The 19,722-nt window shown below is 38.8% G+C and overlaps 1 protein-coding gene and 1 long non-coding RNA gene across 2 annotated transcripts in view; one reads left to right on the forward strand and one right to left on the reverse strand.

Moving 5' to 3' along the window:
- The window catches only part of CACNA2D4 (calcium voltage-gated channel auxiliary subunit alpha2delta 4), a 1,345,448-nt gene that overhangs the window by 885,642 nt on the left and 440,084 nt on the right, over nucleotides 1-19,722 (reverse strand). Inside the window, exon 12 of the mRNA XM_053718853.1 lies at nucleotides 9,419-9,497. Coding sequence (XP_053574828.1) covers nucleotides 9,419-9,497 — 79 coding nt within the window. The remainder of the gene's footprint in view (nucleotides 1-9,418; nucleotides 9,498-19,722) is intronic.
- The window catches only part of LOC128664141 (uncharacterized), a 326,605-nt gene that overhangs the window by 145,736 nt on the left and 161,147 nt on the right, over nucleotides 1-19,722 (forward strand). Inside the window, exon 2 of the long non-coding RNA XR_008402924.1 lies at nucleotides 10,759-10,858. This is a non-coding gene — a long non-coding RNA (uncharacterized LOC128664141). The remainder of the gene's footprint in view (nucleotides 1-10,758; nucleotides 10,859-19,722) is intronic.

Consider the following 19,722-nt stretch of genomic DNA (forward strand, 5'->3'; position numbering starts at 1 on the left):
AGTTTAGAAGTTTTGTTTTTCTGGCCTCTGTCAGAAAAATCCTCATTTCGAAGGAGTCTATTATTGTTCCCAAGAAGGGAACCCTTGTCGACGGAGATAGAGAACTCTTTTCCACGTTCACTTTCCATCCGTGAGATCTGAGAAAGGCCAGGACTATGTCCGTGTGAGCCTTTGCTTGAGGAAGGGACGACGCTTGAATCAGAATGTCGTCCAAGTAAGGAACTACTGCAATGCCCCTTGGTCTTAGTACCGCTAGAAGGGACCCTAGTACCTTTGTGAAAATCCTTGGAGCAGTGGCTAATCCGAAAGGAAGCGCCACGAACTGGTAATGCTTGTCCAGGAATGCGAACCTTAGGAACCGATGATGTTCCTTGTGGATAGGAATATGTAGATACGCATCCTTTAAATCCACCGTGGTCATGAATTGACCTTCCTGGATGGAAGGAAGAATTGTTCGAATGGTTTCCATTTTGAACGATGGAACCTTGAGAAACTTGTTTAAGATCTTGAGATCTAAGATTGGTCTGAACGTTCCCTCTTTTTTGGGAACTATGAACAGATTGGAGTAGAACCCCATCCCTTGTTCTCCTAATGGAACAGGATGAATCACTCCCATTTTTAACAGGTCTTCTACACAATGTAAGAATGCCTGTCTCTTTATGTGGTCTGAAGACAATTGAGACCTGTGGAACCTCCCCCTTGGGGGAAGCCCCTTGAATTCCAGAAGATAACCTTGGGAGACTATTTCTAGTACCCAAGGATCCAGAACATCTCTTGCCCAAGCCTGAGCGAAGAGAGAGAGTCTGCCCCCCACCAGATCCGGTCCCGGATCGGGGGCCAACATTTCATGCTGTCTTGGTAGCAGTGGCAGGTTTCTTGGCCTGCTTTCCCTTGTTCAAGCCTTGCATTGGTCTCCAGGCTGGCTTGGCTTGAGAAGTATTACCCTCTTGCTTAGAGGACGTAGCACTTGGGGCTGGTCCGTTTCTACGAAAGGGACGAAAATTAGGTTTATTTTTGGCCTTGAAAGACCTATCCTGAGGAAGGGCGTGGCCCTTACCCCCAGTGATATCAGAGATAATCTCTTTCAAGTCAGGGCCAAACAGCGTTTTCCCCTTGAAAGGAATGTTAAGTAGTTTGTTCTTGGAAGACGCATCCGCTGACCAAGATTTCAACCAAAGCGCTCTGCGCGCCACAATAGCAAACCCAGAATTTTTCGCCGCTAACCTAGCCAATTGCAAAGTGGCGTCTAGGGTGAAAGAATTAGCCAATTTGAGAGCACGGATTCTGTCCATAATCTCCTCATAAGGAGGAGAATCACTATCGATCGCCTTTACTAGCTCATCGAACCAGAAACACGCGGCTGTAGTGACAGGGACAATGCATGAAATTGGTTGTAGAAGGTAACCTTGCTGAACAAACATCTTTTTAAGCAAACCTTCTAATTTTTTATCCATAGGATCTTTGAAAGCACAACTATCTTCTATGGGTATAGTGGTGCGTTTGTTTAAAGTAGAAACCGCTCCCTCGACCTTGGGGACTGTCTGCCATAAGTCCTTTCTGGGGTCGACCATAGGAAACAATTTTTTAAATATGGGGGGAGGGACGAAAGGTATACCGGGCCTTTCCCATTCTTTATTTACAATGTCCGCCACCCGCTTGGGTATAGGAAAAGCTTCTGGGAGCCCCGGGACCTCTAGGAACTTGTCCATTATACATAGTTTCTCTGGGATGATCAAATTCTCACAATCATCCAGAGTGGATAATACCTCCTTAAGCAGAGCGCGGAGATGTTCCAACTTAAATTTAAATGTAATCACATCGGGTTCAGCTTGTTGAGAAATTTTCCCTGAATCTGAAATTTCTCCCTCAGACAAAACCTCCCTGGCCCCCTCAGACTGGTGTAGGGGCATTTCAGAACCATTATCATCAGCGTCCTCATGCTCTTCAGTATCTAAAACAGAGCAGTCGCGCTTACGCTGATAAGTGGGCATTTTGGCTAAAATGTTTTTGATAGAATTATCCAGTACAGCCGTTAATTGTTGCATAGTAAGGAGTATTGGCGCGCTAGATGTACTAGGGGCCTCCTGAGTGGGCAAGACTGGTGTAGACGAAGGAGGGAATGATGCAGTACCATGCTTACTCCCCTCACTTGAGGAATCATCTTGGGCATCATTTTCAGTGTCACATAAATCACATCTATTTAAATGAGAAGGAACCTTGGCTTCCCCACATTCAGAACACAGTCTATCTGGTAGTTCAGACATGTTAAACAGGCATAAACTTGATAACAAAGTACAAAAAACGTTTTAAAATAAAACCGTTACTGTCACTTTAAATTTTAAACTGAACACACTTTATTACTGCAATTGCGAAAAAGTATGAAGGAATTGTTCAAAATTCACCAAAATTTCACCACAGTGTCTTAAAGCCTTAAAAGTATTGCACACCAAATTTTGAAGCTTTAACCCTTAAAATAACGGAACCGGAGCCGTTTTTATCTTTAACCCCTTTACAGTCCCTGGTATCTGCTTTGCTGAGACCCAACCAAGCCCAAAGGGGAATACGATACCAAATGACGCCTTCAGAAAGTCTTTTCTATGTATCAGAGCTCCTCACACATGCGACTGCATGTCATGCTTCTCAAAAACAAGTGCGCAATACCGGCGCGAAAATGAGGCTCTGCCTAAGATTAGGGAAAGCCCCTAGAGAATAAGGTGTCTAAAAACAGTGCCTGCCGATATTATTTTACAAAAATACCCAGATTAAATGATTCCTCAAGGCTAAATATGTGTATATATGAATCGATTTAGCCCAGAAAATGTCTACAGTCTTAATAAGCCCTTGTGAAGCCCTTATTTACTGTCTGAATAAAAATGGCTTACCGGATCCCATAGGGAAAATGACAGCTTCCAGCATTACATCGTCTTGTTAGAATGTGTCATACCTCAAGCAGCAAAAGACTGCTCACTGTTCCCCCAACTGAAGTTAATTCCTCTCAACAGTCCTGTGTGGAACAGCCATGGATTTTAGTAACGGTTGCTAAAATCATTTTCTCTTACAAACAGAAATCTTCATCTCTTTTCTGTTTCAGAGTAAATAGTACATACCAGCACTATTTTAAAATAACAAACTCTTGATTGAATAATAAAAACTACAGTTAAACACTAAAAAAACTCTAAGCCATCTCCGTGGAGATGTTGCCTGTACAACGGCAAAGAGAATGACTGGGGTAGGCGGAGCCTAGGAGGGATCATGTGACCAGCTTTGCTGGGCTCTTTGCCATTTCCTGTTGGGGAAGAGAATATCCCACAAGTAAGGATGACGCCGTGGACCGGACACACCTATGTTGGAGAAAAAAGGTTGTTATTCTTAAACGGCGCAAATTGAACCGGTGTAAACCGAGAGCCACCTGTATTTAGTTGCGGCGAGGTCCATGAGCGGTGGTTTAGGGGTTAATACATTTATTAGAGTTGCGGCGGGGTCCGGGAGCGGCGGTATAGGGGGTAAACAGTATAGTATAGTGTGGGTGTTTAGTGACAGGGTACCAAGAAAGCTGTAAAAAAGCCAAAGAGCAGCGAGATCGATGACTGTTAGTTAACAACAGTCCGCTGCTCATCGCGCCATACTTGGTGCATGGCTTTTTGACAGCTTTTTTGATAATTTTGGAGAACGTATTCAGGTCCGCGGCAGCGATGTTAGGCGATCTTAGGCGAGCGTATTGGTGCCGACGAATGCAAGAAAGTCGACGCTTTGATAAATAGATGCCATAGAGTTAATACCTCCTATTAATTTTAAGAATAGGGAAGGATTTATCAATAACTTCTATGGGTTAGCACTCATATATAGATTTTAGGGATTTAAACAAGGGATCTGTGTCCCATAGCTTAACAGATAAACTATGTGGGGGGGGGGGGAGCGGAGCTTGCGATGATAAAGACGACTTACAACTCCCATGAAATTCTGTGCCTTAACGGGAGGTGCTTCCAACTTAGTAGAACTAAACTTGTAGAGTCAACAGGTACAAAAAAAGTATAGTGGGCTTAGCTGCAACATCACTACTAGACTTATGGATTTATGGGGAGGTACCCCTATCACACTTGATTTGGGGGTAATGTTCAAAATATATAGCACTTAAGGGGAACTATAAGTCTAAGGCAGGTGGAGGTTTCCATTTGATAGGTGTTCCTATGATTTAATTAGATTTAAATCCAGGCTGTGTCATCTCGGCCGCAGATAGCACAGCAACATTCCAATCACTATCAAGAATTGTTTCAATACATGCACTTCCTGCCAGACATAAACCCGCCGTATATGTAAGTAAACATATGTTATAAGGTGATATATAAGTATGTAATATATTTTAAGGTGCTCCCCATAAACTGACAACCACACAATTAGCCAGTCTTGTATAGCTGCAGCAGTGCAAATAGGTCAACCAATCCTTCCCCAAACCGTAGCAACATAACAAATGGGACGCATCTTATAACCCATTATGTAACCTAAAACTAGATATATGAATGCCTATGGATAGGGTAAATAACATATATATAACAGTATTGACAATAACATATCAGGCAACATATGTGTCTGTAGGGATTCATACTAGAGTATCAATTCAAAGCTAGCATGCTATGTAAATATATTCCAGTTGAACCCTACAAGAGTCTAATCAAACCACCAGCAGTACTATAGGTATACAAGAAATCCACATTGCGATATACATATCTAACGCAACACAAAAAGAACATACAGTATGTTAGCTAATTGGCATGCTAGCAAGAAATGTCTTTTAGGGACAACTTCAATATTTTTAAGTATGGAGCTTTTTAGCTAAAGGCAAGAGTTCTAGAGATGTAGAGTCCAGAAATATTCACGTATATGGGGATCTCATGTCTAACCTACTCTGGAATAAAAGAAGAGCTGTGCAGAATAGCTCACCAAACTTTTTATTAGTGAATCCATTTTGTCACGGTTTTCCACTTCAGGTAGGCTCTTGGTTTTGACTTCTTCAGTTGTTAGCCAAACATGTATCGGACTGAAGATGATCTCGCAGTATAGGCCTTTCCCCTATAATATATATATGGCAGGTAGGCACGCTAAGACTTCCAATAAATCGCCATATTCATCTATCGTATATTTAGTTCTGCGTGCTGTATAGTCGGGCGCCTGTTCTCCAGAATCAGTCGCATTGCATGTGGTCAGGTCACTCCGTGTAGCGATAGTAGGCCACATACCCTGTTTCTGCCGGTCGATGTGTAACGGCTCTCCCAAGGCAACGTTATAGCCTTTATACCATACTTCAGGGCACATGATAAGGGTGGCGGCTGGGATATCAGTATTACTTGGGTTGAGCACATTCTCACAGGCCTCCTGGCATGCATCCAACAAGGTACCCAGCTTGTTCACAATGTATTCGGCAGTAGTCATCACATATACTAGGAGAATCTTGCCCCAGCTTACAATTATTCTTTGTCTGTCCAAAGCGGGTCTATATCTTCACTACCAAGGTAGCTATTGCAATGCTGCATATGGGGTACTCCACACCTTCAATCCCAGGTCTATTAACTGCTGCGTGGGCTATTATAAGATGGCGGCTTCCAGGTCACTTCCGCAAAGATATCCACAGAGATTGAAAGCTGCCATCACCTTGAAGTGATGGTCTAAGGTTAGGTAGGTGATAGGTGTCTCTGTAAGTAGTCACACTTCAGGCTGCAAGTTAAGTTGGGCCAATCGGTTGAAACTATTAATTTTATATTATTTTCTATCGGAGCTGTATGCTTATGCGACCTCGATGCTCCGGAGCTAGCTCCACCCCCTAGGGGTTAATCATTTTATTTATTGGCGGCGATGTCGGGAGTGGCGGTTTAGGGGTTAATAATTTAATTTAGTGGTGGCGATGTCGGGGAGCGGCAGATTAAGAGTTAATAGCTTTTATTAGTGTTGGCGATGTCGGGATCAGTGGATTAGGGGTTAATAACTTTATTTATGTGTCAGCGATGTCGGGGGCGGTGGATTAGGGGTGTTAAGACTAGGGGGTAAATTTATCAAAGTGTCAATCTCAGTGCATTCGCCGGCGCCAATACGCTCACCAGACATCGCTGACGCGGATCTGAATATGGTACCCTTATTTATAAAAAAAAAAACATCAAAGAAATGCGTGTCAAGTACGGTGCGAAGAGCATCGGACTGTTGTTAACTAACAGTCATCGATGTTGCGGTTATTCAGGTTTTTCACAACTTTATACCATTTCATTACTGTCCATGAACAAGCACATTTCTCTAAACCTAATCTTTTATTTTTCAACTGTTAATGTCCAAGAAATAGCTACAGTTATACCTCAACAAACATCTCATACAAAGTTATTTTTATATTTATTTGTTATACAAAAAATGTTATATGATATTTTCAGATAAATTAATGTGTATTTGTATTTCTAGAAGTCATGATATGCTTTTATCACTTTTTTTTATAAATGATTATAAATGCTAGAATTTGTACATATATCTTTTCACATACTTGAATATATATATATATATATATATATATATATATATGTGTGTGTGTGTTTGTGTGTTATGTCAGAAATATTTTGCAAACATATTTACATGTCCCTAAATTCCTTTTTTTGTTCTAAACAATATTGTCTTTCATATCTCTGTGTTTATTTATACCACTATATGTATATAGTGTAAATGAATTATTATTCTGAGCAGGAATAATTGCAAATATAACATGTAATCAGGGTATCATATTTATTTATTTGAAATCAATGGATATTTTAAGAGCTGGGCCAGTTTTCTCTCTGTACCTGTGTAACCCCTCCTGATTGCAATCTAGTTTTAAAAACCACCCCTTCACAGGTGTTATAAAATGGGCTGGCATATAAAATGACATTTCTTACTGAAAAAAGAAATTCAAGAGAAGGAAGAAATACACTGAAAATAGCATGACAGTAAAGAGGTCATTTCTGCTGTATCTGTATCATGACAGTTTAATGTTAGGTGGGCTATCCCTTTGAGCTATCAGCTTAAGATTATATTGAATCAAACATCAATTCGAATTTTAAAATCCTTGTCTAAAATATTACACTGTGTGTCCTAATGTCAGCATCAATGTTTATCTTTAATTGTAAATTCACATATACTGTACATACTTTCAAAGTATAATACACAATGTAACAAATTGCACTTACAAGTTCTGATGAGTGATCAATGACACAAGTATCGAGCAATTTGATTTGTTAGTGATAGTTTAAAATGTATATTTGAATCAGATTGGCTGACGTCATAAATCATGTGATTATGCATATTCCAATCAAAAGTGGTTGAAAAATTCACTAGTGTGTGGGTTGTTTAGGAGTTTGTGTCATAATTGGTGCGAAAAGTGTTGCGTCAAATTTGGCGCAAAGTGGAGAGTGGGACTTGTATTACATGGCTTAAACATGGTGCAAATACATTTTTCAAAAAAAATAAAAAGGAAGTTAGCTATATTATGTTGTATATTTATTTCATTTTTATCTCTATATCTATTAGTGTGACAAGTTTGGGACAAAACTTTTCAAAAAATTTGGAGAAATAATATTGTCCCCTTGCTTTGTAATGAGAGACAAAGTTGTAACATAATCCATAAGTAGTAATTTATTAAGTTTTCATTTTTATCCCTATATCAACTAGTGCACCAAATGTGGAGCAATAATATTTTTTGATTTAGAAAGGGTTTACAATTTGAGTTTCTAATTTACTTTTATTATGTAATATACTTAATTCTCTTGCAGCATCGAACATAAGCTTTCTGTGTTTTCAGACTCCCATTGAGTTCTATGGCATCCGCGACCTAAAGGGTAGCGGATTAAAAACTATTCCGACGCAGCGTACCTGTTAAATGTTTGATAAATTGGGAAAAGTGTCAAATAGAGTGGAATGTGAATTCGAAACATCTGTAATGACGCAAGATCGATCTGCGTAGGATTGAGATCGCGGGATCGTATTTTACGTCACAAATTTCAAAATTTGCTGATCTTGACGCTTTGATAACTATGGCGGATCAATCTTGCGACAAATAGGACGCAGAATTCAAGCGTATTTGATAAATTGACCCCTAGGGGTTTATATTAGGGTGTTAGGTTTAAACTGAGCTTAACGCACCATAACGCACAGCACAAGCAGGCTTTTCAGTCACTCGTAATGGCAGCGATATGTAGAGTGAAATAACGCAACTTGTTTGGCGTTATTTTCGCACCCTGTTTAGCGCAAAACTCGTAATCTAAGCGAATGTGCATAAAATATAAAAGTTTAGTGGTAATTGATAAATGGGATTAGAGATATTAAAAGGATATTAAACCCCCCAAAAATATTTTGTGATTCAGAGAGAGAATACAATTATAAAAAAAGTTTCCAATTTACTTTTCTTATCATATCTGATTAGTTTTTGTATGGCATTATGTGTTAATGAGATACCTAGCCAAGTCTATACCCCAAATGAGTTAACAGTTGAAAACAAATACAATGTCTAGAGCATTTTCTTAAATCAAACATATTTGCTGAGATGTTTATTTCAATAGAAGGACAAAATAAAGATTTGTGCTATCACTGTACTTTTAAAAGATGTATTGTCACATATGCAGTGGAAAATCACAGTACTGTTGACAGACACACTATGGGCTTGATCACAAGGCGACAGAAACAAATTGTGCTTAGAGCTACATGAGGGCTTGGCCTCACCCAATCAGCAGTGCTTGATTTAATATAACATGTCATAGGTTAAAAAATAAAGTGTTGTGTTTCATGCATGTAGCTAAATTAGTGTACAGGTATCTCACTGTTTTTCATTGTACCTTTTAGTATTTTTGTGGGAGTCTTAGTGGAGGGGTGCTTTAAGTTGGAAGATCTTCGCTTAATTTAAACATGATTCAGATAGAACATACAATTTTAAACAACTTTCTAATTCACTTCTATTATCAATTTTGTTTCATTCTCTTAATAATCTTTGATGAAGGAGCAGCAATACACTACTGGGAGCTAGCTGAACACATTGGTAAACCAATGGCAAGAGGCATACATGTGCAGCCACCAATCAGCATCTTGTTCCTAGCTCCTGAGGGTACCTATTTATCCTTTTTAACAAATTATACAAACCCAACTAAGCAAATTATATCATAGAAGTAAATTGGAAACTTGTTTAAAATGACATGCTCTATCTGAATCATGAAATCATTTTTTGGGGTTTCATGTCTTTTTAAGGGTGATTTTAGGTGGGGGGCCTTGCAATGAGGGGTGCCCACTGTTAAGGTGGTGATAGCACATAATACTTTGTACTGCAATGTAACACACAAATTCTAGCTATTACAACATTATCATGGTAATAAAATTGCCCATATCAAAATATACTATGAGGTTTTTGCTTCTTGTAGTTTAATACCTTTGTTGTTGCATGCAATCCATTTGACATTCTCAGCAAAAGTCACCTCTCTCCCAATGAGATACGTGAAAATCCGGACCTGATGAATGATCATAAAAATAAAGATTACATTTTACTTACATGGCACATGAGTAGTTACAAAGGAACGAAGACATGCAGACTGGAATAACAAATGATCTACTGCAAAGTCCAGACCCTGGTGGGAAACATGGTGAGTATTCCAAAATGATCAGTAGAATAGGTTAGTGAGTTATTCTTTTGGAAGAGTTACCTTAACCTGTGCCACATGAATCTTTAAGGTATTATGGTGTGTTACTTCATTTTAATTAACATTCTTATAACACCCAACAAATTGTGAATTTACATAATCATATTTTATTTGTGAACATGTTTTATGTGGTTTAAAAGTGTGTTTAAAACAAGAACTTATTGTGTTTTTTGAAATGTAACCTGAGCATGCACAGCATTGTCTACCCCTAAAAAACATGTGTTTTAAGACATGGGGGCAGATTACGGGCTGAATGGCTCCAGATGCCACTGTTTCCGCACAAGCCTTCAGGCTTGCCGGAAACCGCAGTTATGAAGCAGCAGTCTTAAGACCTCTGCTCCTTAACTGTTTCGCTGCCTCTGAGGCTGCAGACATCAATATGCCCGATCCTATATGTTCAGGTTGATTGACACCCCCTGCTAGGGGCGGCATTGCACAAGCAGTTCACCAGAACTGCTTGTGCAATGTTTAATGCTGCCAGTATATGCTGTCACCATTAAGCGATGTCTGTCGGGCATGATACGCTACAGCGTATCATTTCGGACAGACATTGATAAATCGGCCCCATGATATGAAGCCAAAAGGTTTTCTCAAGGGATTCAGTTGCTCAAAAAATCATGGGGAAGGTAGTTCGGAAAGTCTTTTGTGATGGACTGAATACTGCTAGTACAACATCTCAATGAAAAGTATATGACAGTTTTTCCAGTGGGAACACATTAAAAAACTAAGCAAAAATTTGTTTTTAGTACATATTGGAATGTTGTTTGCTTTGAAATCCAAATCAAATAGCTCTTGTGAAGGACTGAAATAGAGCCCTGTGTTAGGGCTGATTTGTAAAAATCGTGAATGTGACATCTCCACAGGATAGATCAGCAAACAAACACGACTCTAATAAGTGTCCTGACGCTCCCTATTGAAAATTCAGGACGTCATTTGGTTTCCCCAGTCAAAGTAAATGTTTTCTTCCCATGAAAACCAAATTAGTGGGTTATAGTGTCATTTTTATTTATTGAAATGTATGAGAAAAGCTGCTTTACCAAAACAATGGTTTTAGAATGGTTTCTTTTTCCAGAAATCAGGAATAAAAGGATTGGGAATCTATATTTCATTACAACTAAGTTCTGTGTATACTCAAGAAAGGAAGTGACCTGGTAGACCGACACAGTGTAGAGGTAGGTAAAATTTTTGTTTATGTAATAATCCCTATTAAAAGGGATATTAAAGTAATTTTTGCAAATAATAAAAACTACTTGGAAACCCTTGTTACTAATGTATCTTATCTCTCGACTGCTAACAATTAGCTGTAAATGAGTTTGTTCACTGCCCTGAGCAAGCACTGTATAGTAAGTAGCAGATTCAGCAATTTGCATTGTGAAGTGACGGTGTTCTGTGAAGGGACCAAACTTTGTAAAAGAGCGAACCATGTCACTTCCTGTGACGTTTCATCAGCTGTTGCTCTCATTTTGCCCCTAATACGCATGCGTGCCAGCTTCATTACATTCCTGGCCGCATACGTCACGGTAAAACTATCTAGACTTGTGAAATTCTGAAACCATTGTATAGCGCATGCGTGGGCTTTTCTATCACAAATGAGGGTGTTTTATTGAACGATGTTTATTCAACACTGTATGTGCATTATGGTGTAAAACAGAAATAAATGTATACTTATTTAAAAATATTTATTTATATATAACTTCAAATGCATACAAATATTCAAAGCACTTGACTTTATGTTTACTGTAAAATACGATATGCAGTGATGATATCCAAGTGGCTGTTTGTCATGCAGGGACAAATAAACATTGTTCCATGTTTGAGGTTATATATAAATAAATATTTTTAAATAAATATACATTTATTTCTGTTTCACACCATAATTCACATTAAGGGCTCCATGTACAAAGAGGCGGGCGGACAGCTTCTTAACTCGCGAAGCTGTCCGCCCGCCTCCGCTACACACGGGCAGCGGATCTATTGATCCGCTTGCCCGTATGTACCATTACACACTCAGCGGAGTGTGTAATGCCCGCCCCTTCAGTCGCGCGACCAATCACGCGACTGAAGGGGCTGTCAATCACCGAGAGCGAGCGAGCTCTCGGTGATTTTGCTTCGCCACCTAAGAGGTGGCGTAGGGTGTAGGAAGGACCGCTGCTTCTTACATTGCGGGAAGCAGGCTCGCATATGCGAACCTGCCCCGCAAAGGCTCCGGAGCAGCTTTCGCTGCTTCGTACATGGAGCCCACAGTGTTAAAAAAACATCGTTCCATAAAACACCCCCATTTGTGATAGAAAAGCCCACGCATGCGCTATACAATGGTTTCAGAATTTCACAAGTCTAAATAGTTTTACCGTGATGTATGCGGCCAGGAATGTGAAGACGCTGGCACGCATGCGTATTAGGGTCAAAATGAGAGCAACAGCTGATGAAACGTCACAGGAAGTGACATGGTTCGCTCTTTTGAAAAGTTAGGTCCCTTCACAGAACACCGGTCTTTCTAGGGAGCATGGAATAAGGACAATTTTAGAGGCATTTTACAGCAAATCAGGCAAAATATATAATTAACCCCTTGAGTGCTAACGACGGCTCTGAGCCATCGCAGAGTTTCTCACTCAGGTGCTAACGATGGCTCAGAGCCGTCGCTAGCACTCTCCCACCTTGAGGGAGATCTGGGGGCTCCCACCCGCTCCTACCCCGGCGATCGTGCCTGTAGAGTGACAGGCTTCGCCGGGGCTTTCCGTTTTGCGCGGTGACGTCATGCGTAATGACGTCACAGCGCAACTTTATTTAAAAATGACAAAGGACAATATAGGGAAAGGGGGCATGCTGCTTAGGAGCCTGTATCTCAGGCATCTAAGCAGCTACAGACCCCCAAGACCCACCATTGGAAAGGTAATCGCCTAACCTTTCCAACGGTATAAGTCTTGGGGATCTGAAAAGAAAAGAAAAAAAGTAAAAAATAAATATTTTAAAAAATGTGAAATGTAAAAAACCCTCAAATGTGCTTAGCACACAGGTGGGAAAGTGCTTAGCACTCAAAGGGTTAATGTTTATTTTTTATGGAAATTGAAATGAAACTTTCCATGACAACATTTTCAACAATAATTGTAACAATGAAATGCATTGTTGCAAACATTACTGCCATACGGCTAGATTTAAAGTTTGGCGGCCAAAGGGGTGCGTTAGCTACGCATGCTTTTTTTCTCCCGCACCTTTTAAATACCGCTGGTATTTAAAGTTCACAGAATGGCTGGGTTTTCAGTGCGTTAGGCTCCAAAAAGGGAGCGTAGAGCATAATTTAACGCCACTGGAACTCTAGATACCAGCGGTGCTTACGGACGCGGCCAGCTTCAAAAACGTGCTCGTGCACGATATCCCCATAGAAAACAATGGGGCAGTTTGAGCTGAAAAAAAACCTAACACCTGCAAAAAAGCAGCGTTCAGCTCCTAACGCAGCCCCATTGTTTGCTATGGGGAAACACTTCCTACGTCTGCACCTAACACTCTAACATGTACCCCGAGTCTAAACACCCCTAACCTTACACTTATTAACCCCTAATCTGCCGCCCCCGCTATCGCTGACCCCTGCATATTATTATTAACCCCTAATCTGCCGCTCCGTACACCGCTGCCACCTACATTATAGCTATGTACCCCTAATCTGCTGCGCCTAACACCGCCGACCCCTATATTATATTTATTAACCCCTAATCTGCCCCCCTCAATGTCGCCTCCAGCTGCCTACACTTATTAACCCCTAATCTGCCGAGCGGACCGCACCGCTACTATAATAAAGTTATTAACCCCTAATCCGCCTCACTTCCGCCTCAATAACCCTATAATAAATAGTTTTAACCCCTAATCTGCCCTCCCTAACATCGCCGACACCTAACTTCAATTATTAACCCCTAATCTGCCGACCGAATCTCGCCGCTACTGTAATAAATGGATTATCCCCTAAAGCTAAGTCTAACCCTAACACCAACACCCCCCTAAGTTAAATATAATTTAAATCTAACGAAATAAATTAACTCTTATTAAATAAATTATTCCTATTTAAAGCTAAATACTTACCTGTAAAATAAACCCTAATATAGCTACAATATAAATTATAATTATATTACAGCTATTTTAGGATTTATATTTATTTTACAGGTAACTTTGTATTTATTTTAACCAGGTACAATAGCTATTAAATAGTTAAGAACTATTTAATAGCTAAAATAGTTAAAATAATTACAAAATTACCTGTAAAATAAATCCTAACCTAAGTTACAATTAAACCTAACACTACACTATTAATAAATTAATTAAATAAAATACCTACAATTATCTACAATTAAACCTAACACTACACTATCAATAAATTAATTAAATACAATATCTTCAAATAAATACAATGAAATAAACTAACTAAAGTACAAAAAATAAAAAAGAACTAAGTTACAAAAAATAAAAAAATATTTACAAACATTAGAAAAATATTACAACAATTTTAAACTAATTACACCTACTCTAAGCCCCCTAATAAAATAACAAAGCCCCCCAAAATAAAAAAAATGCCCTACCCTATTCTAAATTTAAAAAGTTCAAAGCTCTTTTACCTTACCAGCCCTGAACAGGGCCCTTTGCGGGGCATGCCCCAAAGAATTCAGCTCTTTTGCCTGTAAAAAAAACACATACAATACCCCCCCCCAACATTACAACCTACCACCCACATACCCCTAATCTAACCCAAACCCCCCTTAAATAAACCTAACACTAAGCCCCTGAAGATCTTCCTACCTTATCTTCAACATGCCAGGTTCACCGATCCGTCCTCGGAAGTCTTGATCCAAGCCTCGGAAGTGTTGATCCAAGCTCAAGCGGGGGGCTGAAGAGTGACGTCCATCCTCGGGCTGAAGTCTGGATCCAAGCGGCGGCTGAAGAAATCCATCATCGGGCTGAAGTCGGAAGTCCATCATCGGGATGAAGTCTTCTATCAAGCAGCATCTTCAATCTTCTTTCTTCCGGAGCGGAGCGGAGCAGAGCCATCTTCTTCCCAGCCGACGCGGATCCATCCTCTTCTAACGACGCCTACTAGCCGAATGACGGTTCCTTTAAATGACGTCATCCAAGATGTCGTCCGTCGAATTCCGATTGGCTGATAGGATTCTATCAGCCAATCGGAATTAAGGTAGAAAATTCTGATTGGCTGATGGAATCAGCCAATCAGATTCAAGTTCAATCTGATTGGCTGATCCGATCAGCCAATCAAATTGAGCTTGCATTCTATTGGCTGTTCCGATCAGCCAATAAAATGCGAGCTCAATCTGATTGGCTGATTCCATCAGCCAATCAGAATTTTCCTACCTTAATTCCGATTGGCTGATAGAATCCTATTTTAGCTATTAAATAGTTCTTAACTATTTAATAGCTATTGTACCTGGTTAAAATAAATACAAAGTTACCTGTAAAATAAATATAAATCCTAAAATAGCTATGATATAATTATAATTTATATTGTAGCTATATTAGGGTTTATTTTACAGGTAAGTATTTAGCTTTAAATAGGAATAATTTATTTAATAAGAGTTAATTTATTTTGTTAGATTTAAATTATATTTAACTTAGGGGGTGTTAGTGTTAGACTTAGCTTTAGGGGTTAATCCATTTATTACAGTAGCAGCGAGATTCGGTCGGCAGATTAGGGGTTAATAATTGAAGTTAGGTGTCGGCGATGTTAGGGAGGGCAGATTATGGGTTAATACTATTTATTATAGGGTTATTGAGGCGGGAGTGAGGCGGATTAGGGGTTAATAACTTTATTATAGTAGCGGTGCGGTCCGCTCGGCAGATTAGGGGTTAATAAGTGTAGGCAGGTGGAGGCGACGCTGAGGGGGGCAGATTAGGGGTTAATAAATATAATATAGGGGTCGGCTGTGTTAGGGGCAGAAGATTAGGGGTTCATAGGGATAATGTAGGTGGCAGCGGTGTGCGGTCGGCAGATTAGGGGTTAAAAAATTTTAATAGAGTGGCGGCGATGTGGGGGGACCTCGGTTTAGGGGTACATAGGTAGTTTATGGGTGTTAGTGTACTTTAGAGCACAGTAGTTAAGAGCTTTATAAACCGGCGTTAGCCCAGAAAGCTCTTAACTACTGACTTTTTTCTGCGGCTGGAGTTTTGTCGTTAGATTTCTAACGCTCACTTCAGCCACGACTCTAAATACCGGCGTTAGAAAGATCCCATTGAAAAGATAGGATACGCAATTGACGTAAGGGGATCTGCGGTATGGAAAAGTCGCGGTTGGAAAGTGAGCGTTAGACCCTTTAATGACTGGCTCCAACTACCAGAGGGCGGTAAAAACCAACGTTAGGAGCCTCTAACGCTGGTTTTGATGGCTACCGCCCAACTCTAAATCTAGGCCATATACTGCTGACACGTGCACACTTCTGAGCTTCGAATTAAGTCATTGAAAGGAGCTATGTTTAAAGAAATCATATCAATAGAAAGAGGTAAATTTGGGAATATATATACATTGGAAAGATTTTTTTAATTGCACTCTGAATACTACAACTTTCATTTTGATTTTCTTGTCAATTTAAGACAGAATTTGTTGATATCCCTTTATAAGGAAAGATCAGTTAAATGGAACAATAAAAATGAAGAAAAAGAAAAAGATACTCTAAAATAAAAATGAGCTTTTATTGAGCATAGTAAAAATGATAATGACAACAGTCACCCTTAAAAAAAACTGGAAAAATGCGTAGCACAGTCGTCTTATGCGTTTCGGCTGTATGCCATAATCATAGCCTTTCATGTGTACTTTGTTTAAAAACGTGTTAAAACTACCTGATTGGTTTGTAGAAAGTGCACCTAACCAGAAACACCTGTATCCATGGCAATACCCAAATTACCTGCATAAGCAGGATTGTATACAGAATGTACGTCTATTCTGTTGTTGATAGTCTAACCTGGATCATAAATCTGAAACATATATGATAAACCTTCGTAGTATTTGGAAAGCTGATCCAGTGAACAACGTGAAACCTATACAATAATATACAATATATACAATTTCAGTTGATTTTAGAATGTTATATACATATAATAAATGCAATTTCAATTAATAGAATATTACTACTTCTATTTCTATTTGACTGGTACAATGGGAACTACCCTGCCATAGCATACTGTAGACAACCTCACTATCCGAAAAGGATACTGTTGCTACCCCTGTGTGTATAATGTCCTTTGTTACCATTTTTGTTATTCTTGTTTTTATTTTTGTTCTTATTGGTATCACTTTTAGTGTTATTGGTTTGTGTTTTACGTCTGTTTAAGGAACGTTGTTTTCTGTTCCATATGTTCCATATGTATACAGTTTTGTTAATGTAATCTGCTTTGTCTCTGATATATTTCTTATGTTTATTTTCCATTATTTCTGACTTATTAGTAGCTAAAGTACCCATCAATAGACTGTCAAATCTAGCAAAGTCCACATCACTGCTTCTTTTGTTCATTTCACATTGTACTTGCTCAATTTCTTTCCTAATGTCTATTAACAGTTTGGTCTTATAATCTATCAACAGTAACATCAATCTAGATGAGCATTCTGACAGGACCTAATTCCAGGCCTCTATAAAATCTGTATCTTTATGGTCCACCTCCAACATAGGAAACTTTGTAGGCCTCTGGGTATCATGTTAGATTTGATATATCTGTCAAATGTCCATATGCCCCATTGGACTCTAGCCTCTTTAGATAACAAATGTTCCGTTGTATCAAATAGAGAGATTAATGACAGCACTCCCTTATCGTCAGAAAATATCCTTTCACAGGACAATAACCCTACCAAGCAATTGATACAAAGATTATCTCATCTGTCTAGTTTTATAAACAACAAATTAAAATGTAGAAAGGGATGTTCAAGGAACATGCGTTCTTGTTACATAAAAAAACAAACATTTGCAGCATTATATATATATATATATATATTTTTATTTTTTTTAAATAAATAAATGTCCCTGTACTGAAAAACACCAACTTGTTTTAATTCTTGTCATTGGGCTAGAGTCATAGATGCTCTTGAGATTGTGAAGACAGGATCATTTTTCAAAATTCACAGAGCATCGCGTGACCTATATTTTTTGCAGATTAGTTAGTGAGTGTTCCCACCATTTATTTTTAGTTGCATGATAGCTCATATATCAAATCACAACCTATTGCTAAGCAGTAAAAAAACAGGCAATGTAAGTTTAAAATATTCACGTCTTTTTTGGTATATAAAAGCAGCCTTGCTGGATAGAACGAGAGGTGTCGGAGACCTTGCAGACAGAAATGAAGGACTGAATGTAGGCATTCTGTGACGTGGTCAGGATTTTTACACAAACACAAAGCATGCAGAATTAATAAACACTCTGTTGTCCCTGTGAAGTATAATGTCTTGTGGTCATTTGTCATTCAAAGTTGATGAGGTTGTCTTTAATTCTTTATACTTTTTTCTTCTGCGCACATGTGAGTGGATTGATTTATTAAGGATGTTTTTCCAAGTTTTTTAATAAATTGTTCTGTAGTGTTTTGAGAGAATTTCAGTGATGCTGGTATCCTTCACAGTAGGATTGTTCTATGAACATTTACGAGATAAATGCTGCATCATTCATTCTAATACAAAATCCCCCGCCACTTGTGGCTGCAACAAGGGACCGGTACTAATGTCTTTAATTAATGCAGTTTTTGAGTTGCAATGTTGCAGCAAGATTTTAGTTTTATAAATGGGTTTTAGTGAATCTAGGCTATTGCCCACCAACAACTAGAGAGTTTTGGTATCATCGAGTTATCATACACATCAGTATTGTACTTTCTGTTCATTTAAAAAATAAAAAGCGTTAACTCATACAAAAATTATTAACATGTTTAAATTGTGCCCTTAGATATCACGGATTTCTTTCATTTGCTGTCCATTTAAACATCACATCATGATCCTGGCATCAAAATGTATAATATTTACATTTAAACCACAATATGTAAATGGAAAAGCACAATATTTCTCCCACGCTAGTGGAAGCAGACAAAGTGCCCTTCCATTATTGAATGGAAACAATTGGTAACAAAAATATTACAATAGGAAAAAACATATTACATTAAAGTGGGCAACTTATATTTCTTCCTAAATGCAGAGTTCTATTGGAGTGGGACCCACTAAGGGTAATATAATTAACAAACAGCTAGATTACAAGTTTTGCGTTATGAGTGAAAAAGCATCGTTATGCTTCATAATGATGCTTTTTCCCTAATGCCGCTATTACAAGTCTAGCAGGTATAGGTGTACCGCACACCTTTTTGGCTGTCACGCAACGTCAGTACCGCACTTTTAAAAAAGTCCTTTTTCAATAGGACTTTCATAGCGCCGGTATTACGAGTTTGCCTGGAAGGCAAAAAAGTGAGCGGTAGACTCTATAACCACAAGATTCGTACCGCCATCTAAAGTCAGTAGTTATGAGTTTTACGTTTCAAAGCTGTAGCATAAAACTCATAACTAAAGTGTTAAAAAGTACACTAACACCTATAAACTACCTATTAACTCCTAAACCGAGGCCCTCCTGCATCGCAAACATTAAAATAAAATTATTAACCCCTAATCTTCCGCTCCGGACATCGCCGCCACTTAAAAAATGTATTAACCCCTATTCCGCCGCTGCCGGACATCGTTGTCACTATAATAAATGTATTAATCCCTAAACCGCCACCCTCATCACAAACACTAGTTAAATATTATTAACTCCTAATCTGCAGCCCTCCCGCATCACTACATAAATATATTAACCCCAAAACCTAACCCTAACCCTATGGTAACCCTAAGCCTAAGTCTAACCCTAACCTAACCCTAACACCCCCTAACTTAAAATAAAACTAAATAAAACTTACAATTATTACCTAAATAACCTATTTAAAACTAAATACATACTTACCTGTAAAATAAAACCTAAGCTAGCTACAATATAACTAATAGTTACATTGTAGCTAGCTTAGGTTTTATTTTTATTTCACAGGTACGTTT

The sequence above is a fragment of the Bombina bombina genome, chromosome 6 (assembly GCF_027579735.1).
Source record: "Bombina bombina isolate aBomBom1 chromosome 6, aBomBom1.pri, whole genome shotgun sequence".
In the NCBI taxonomy this organism is placed as follows: domain Eukaryota; kingdom Metazoa; phylum Chordata; class Amphibia; order Anura; family Bombinatoridae; genus Bombina; species Bombina bombina.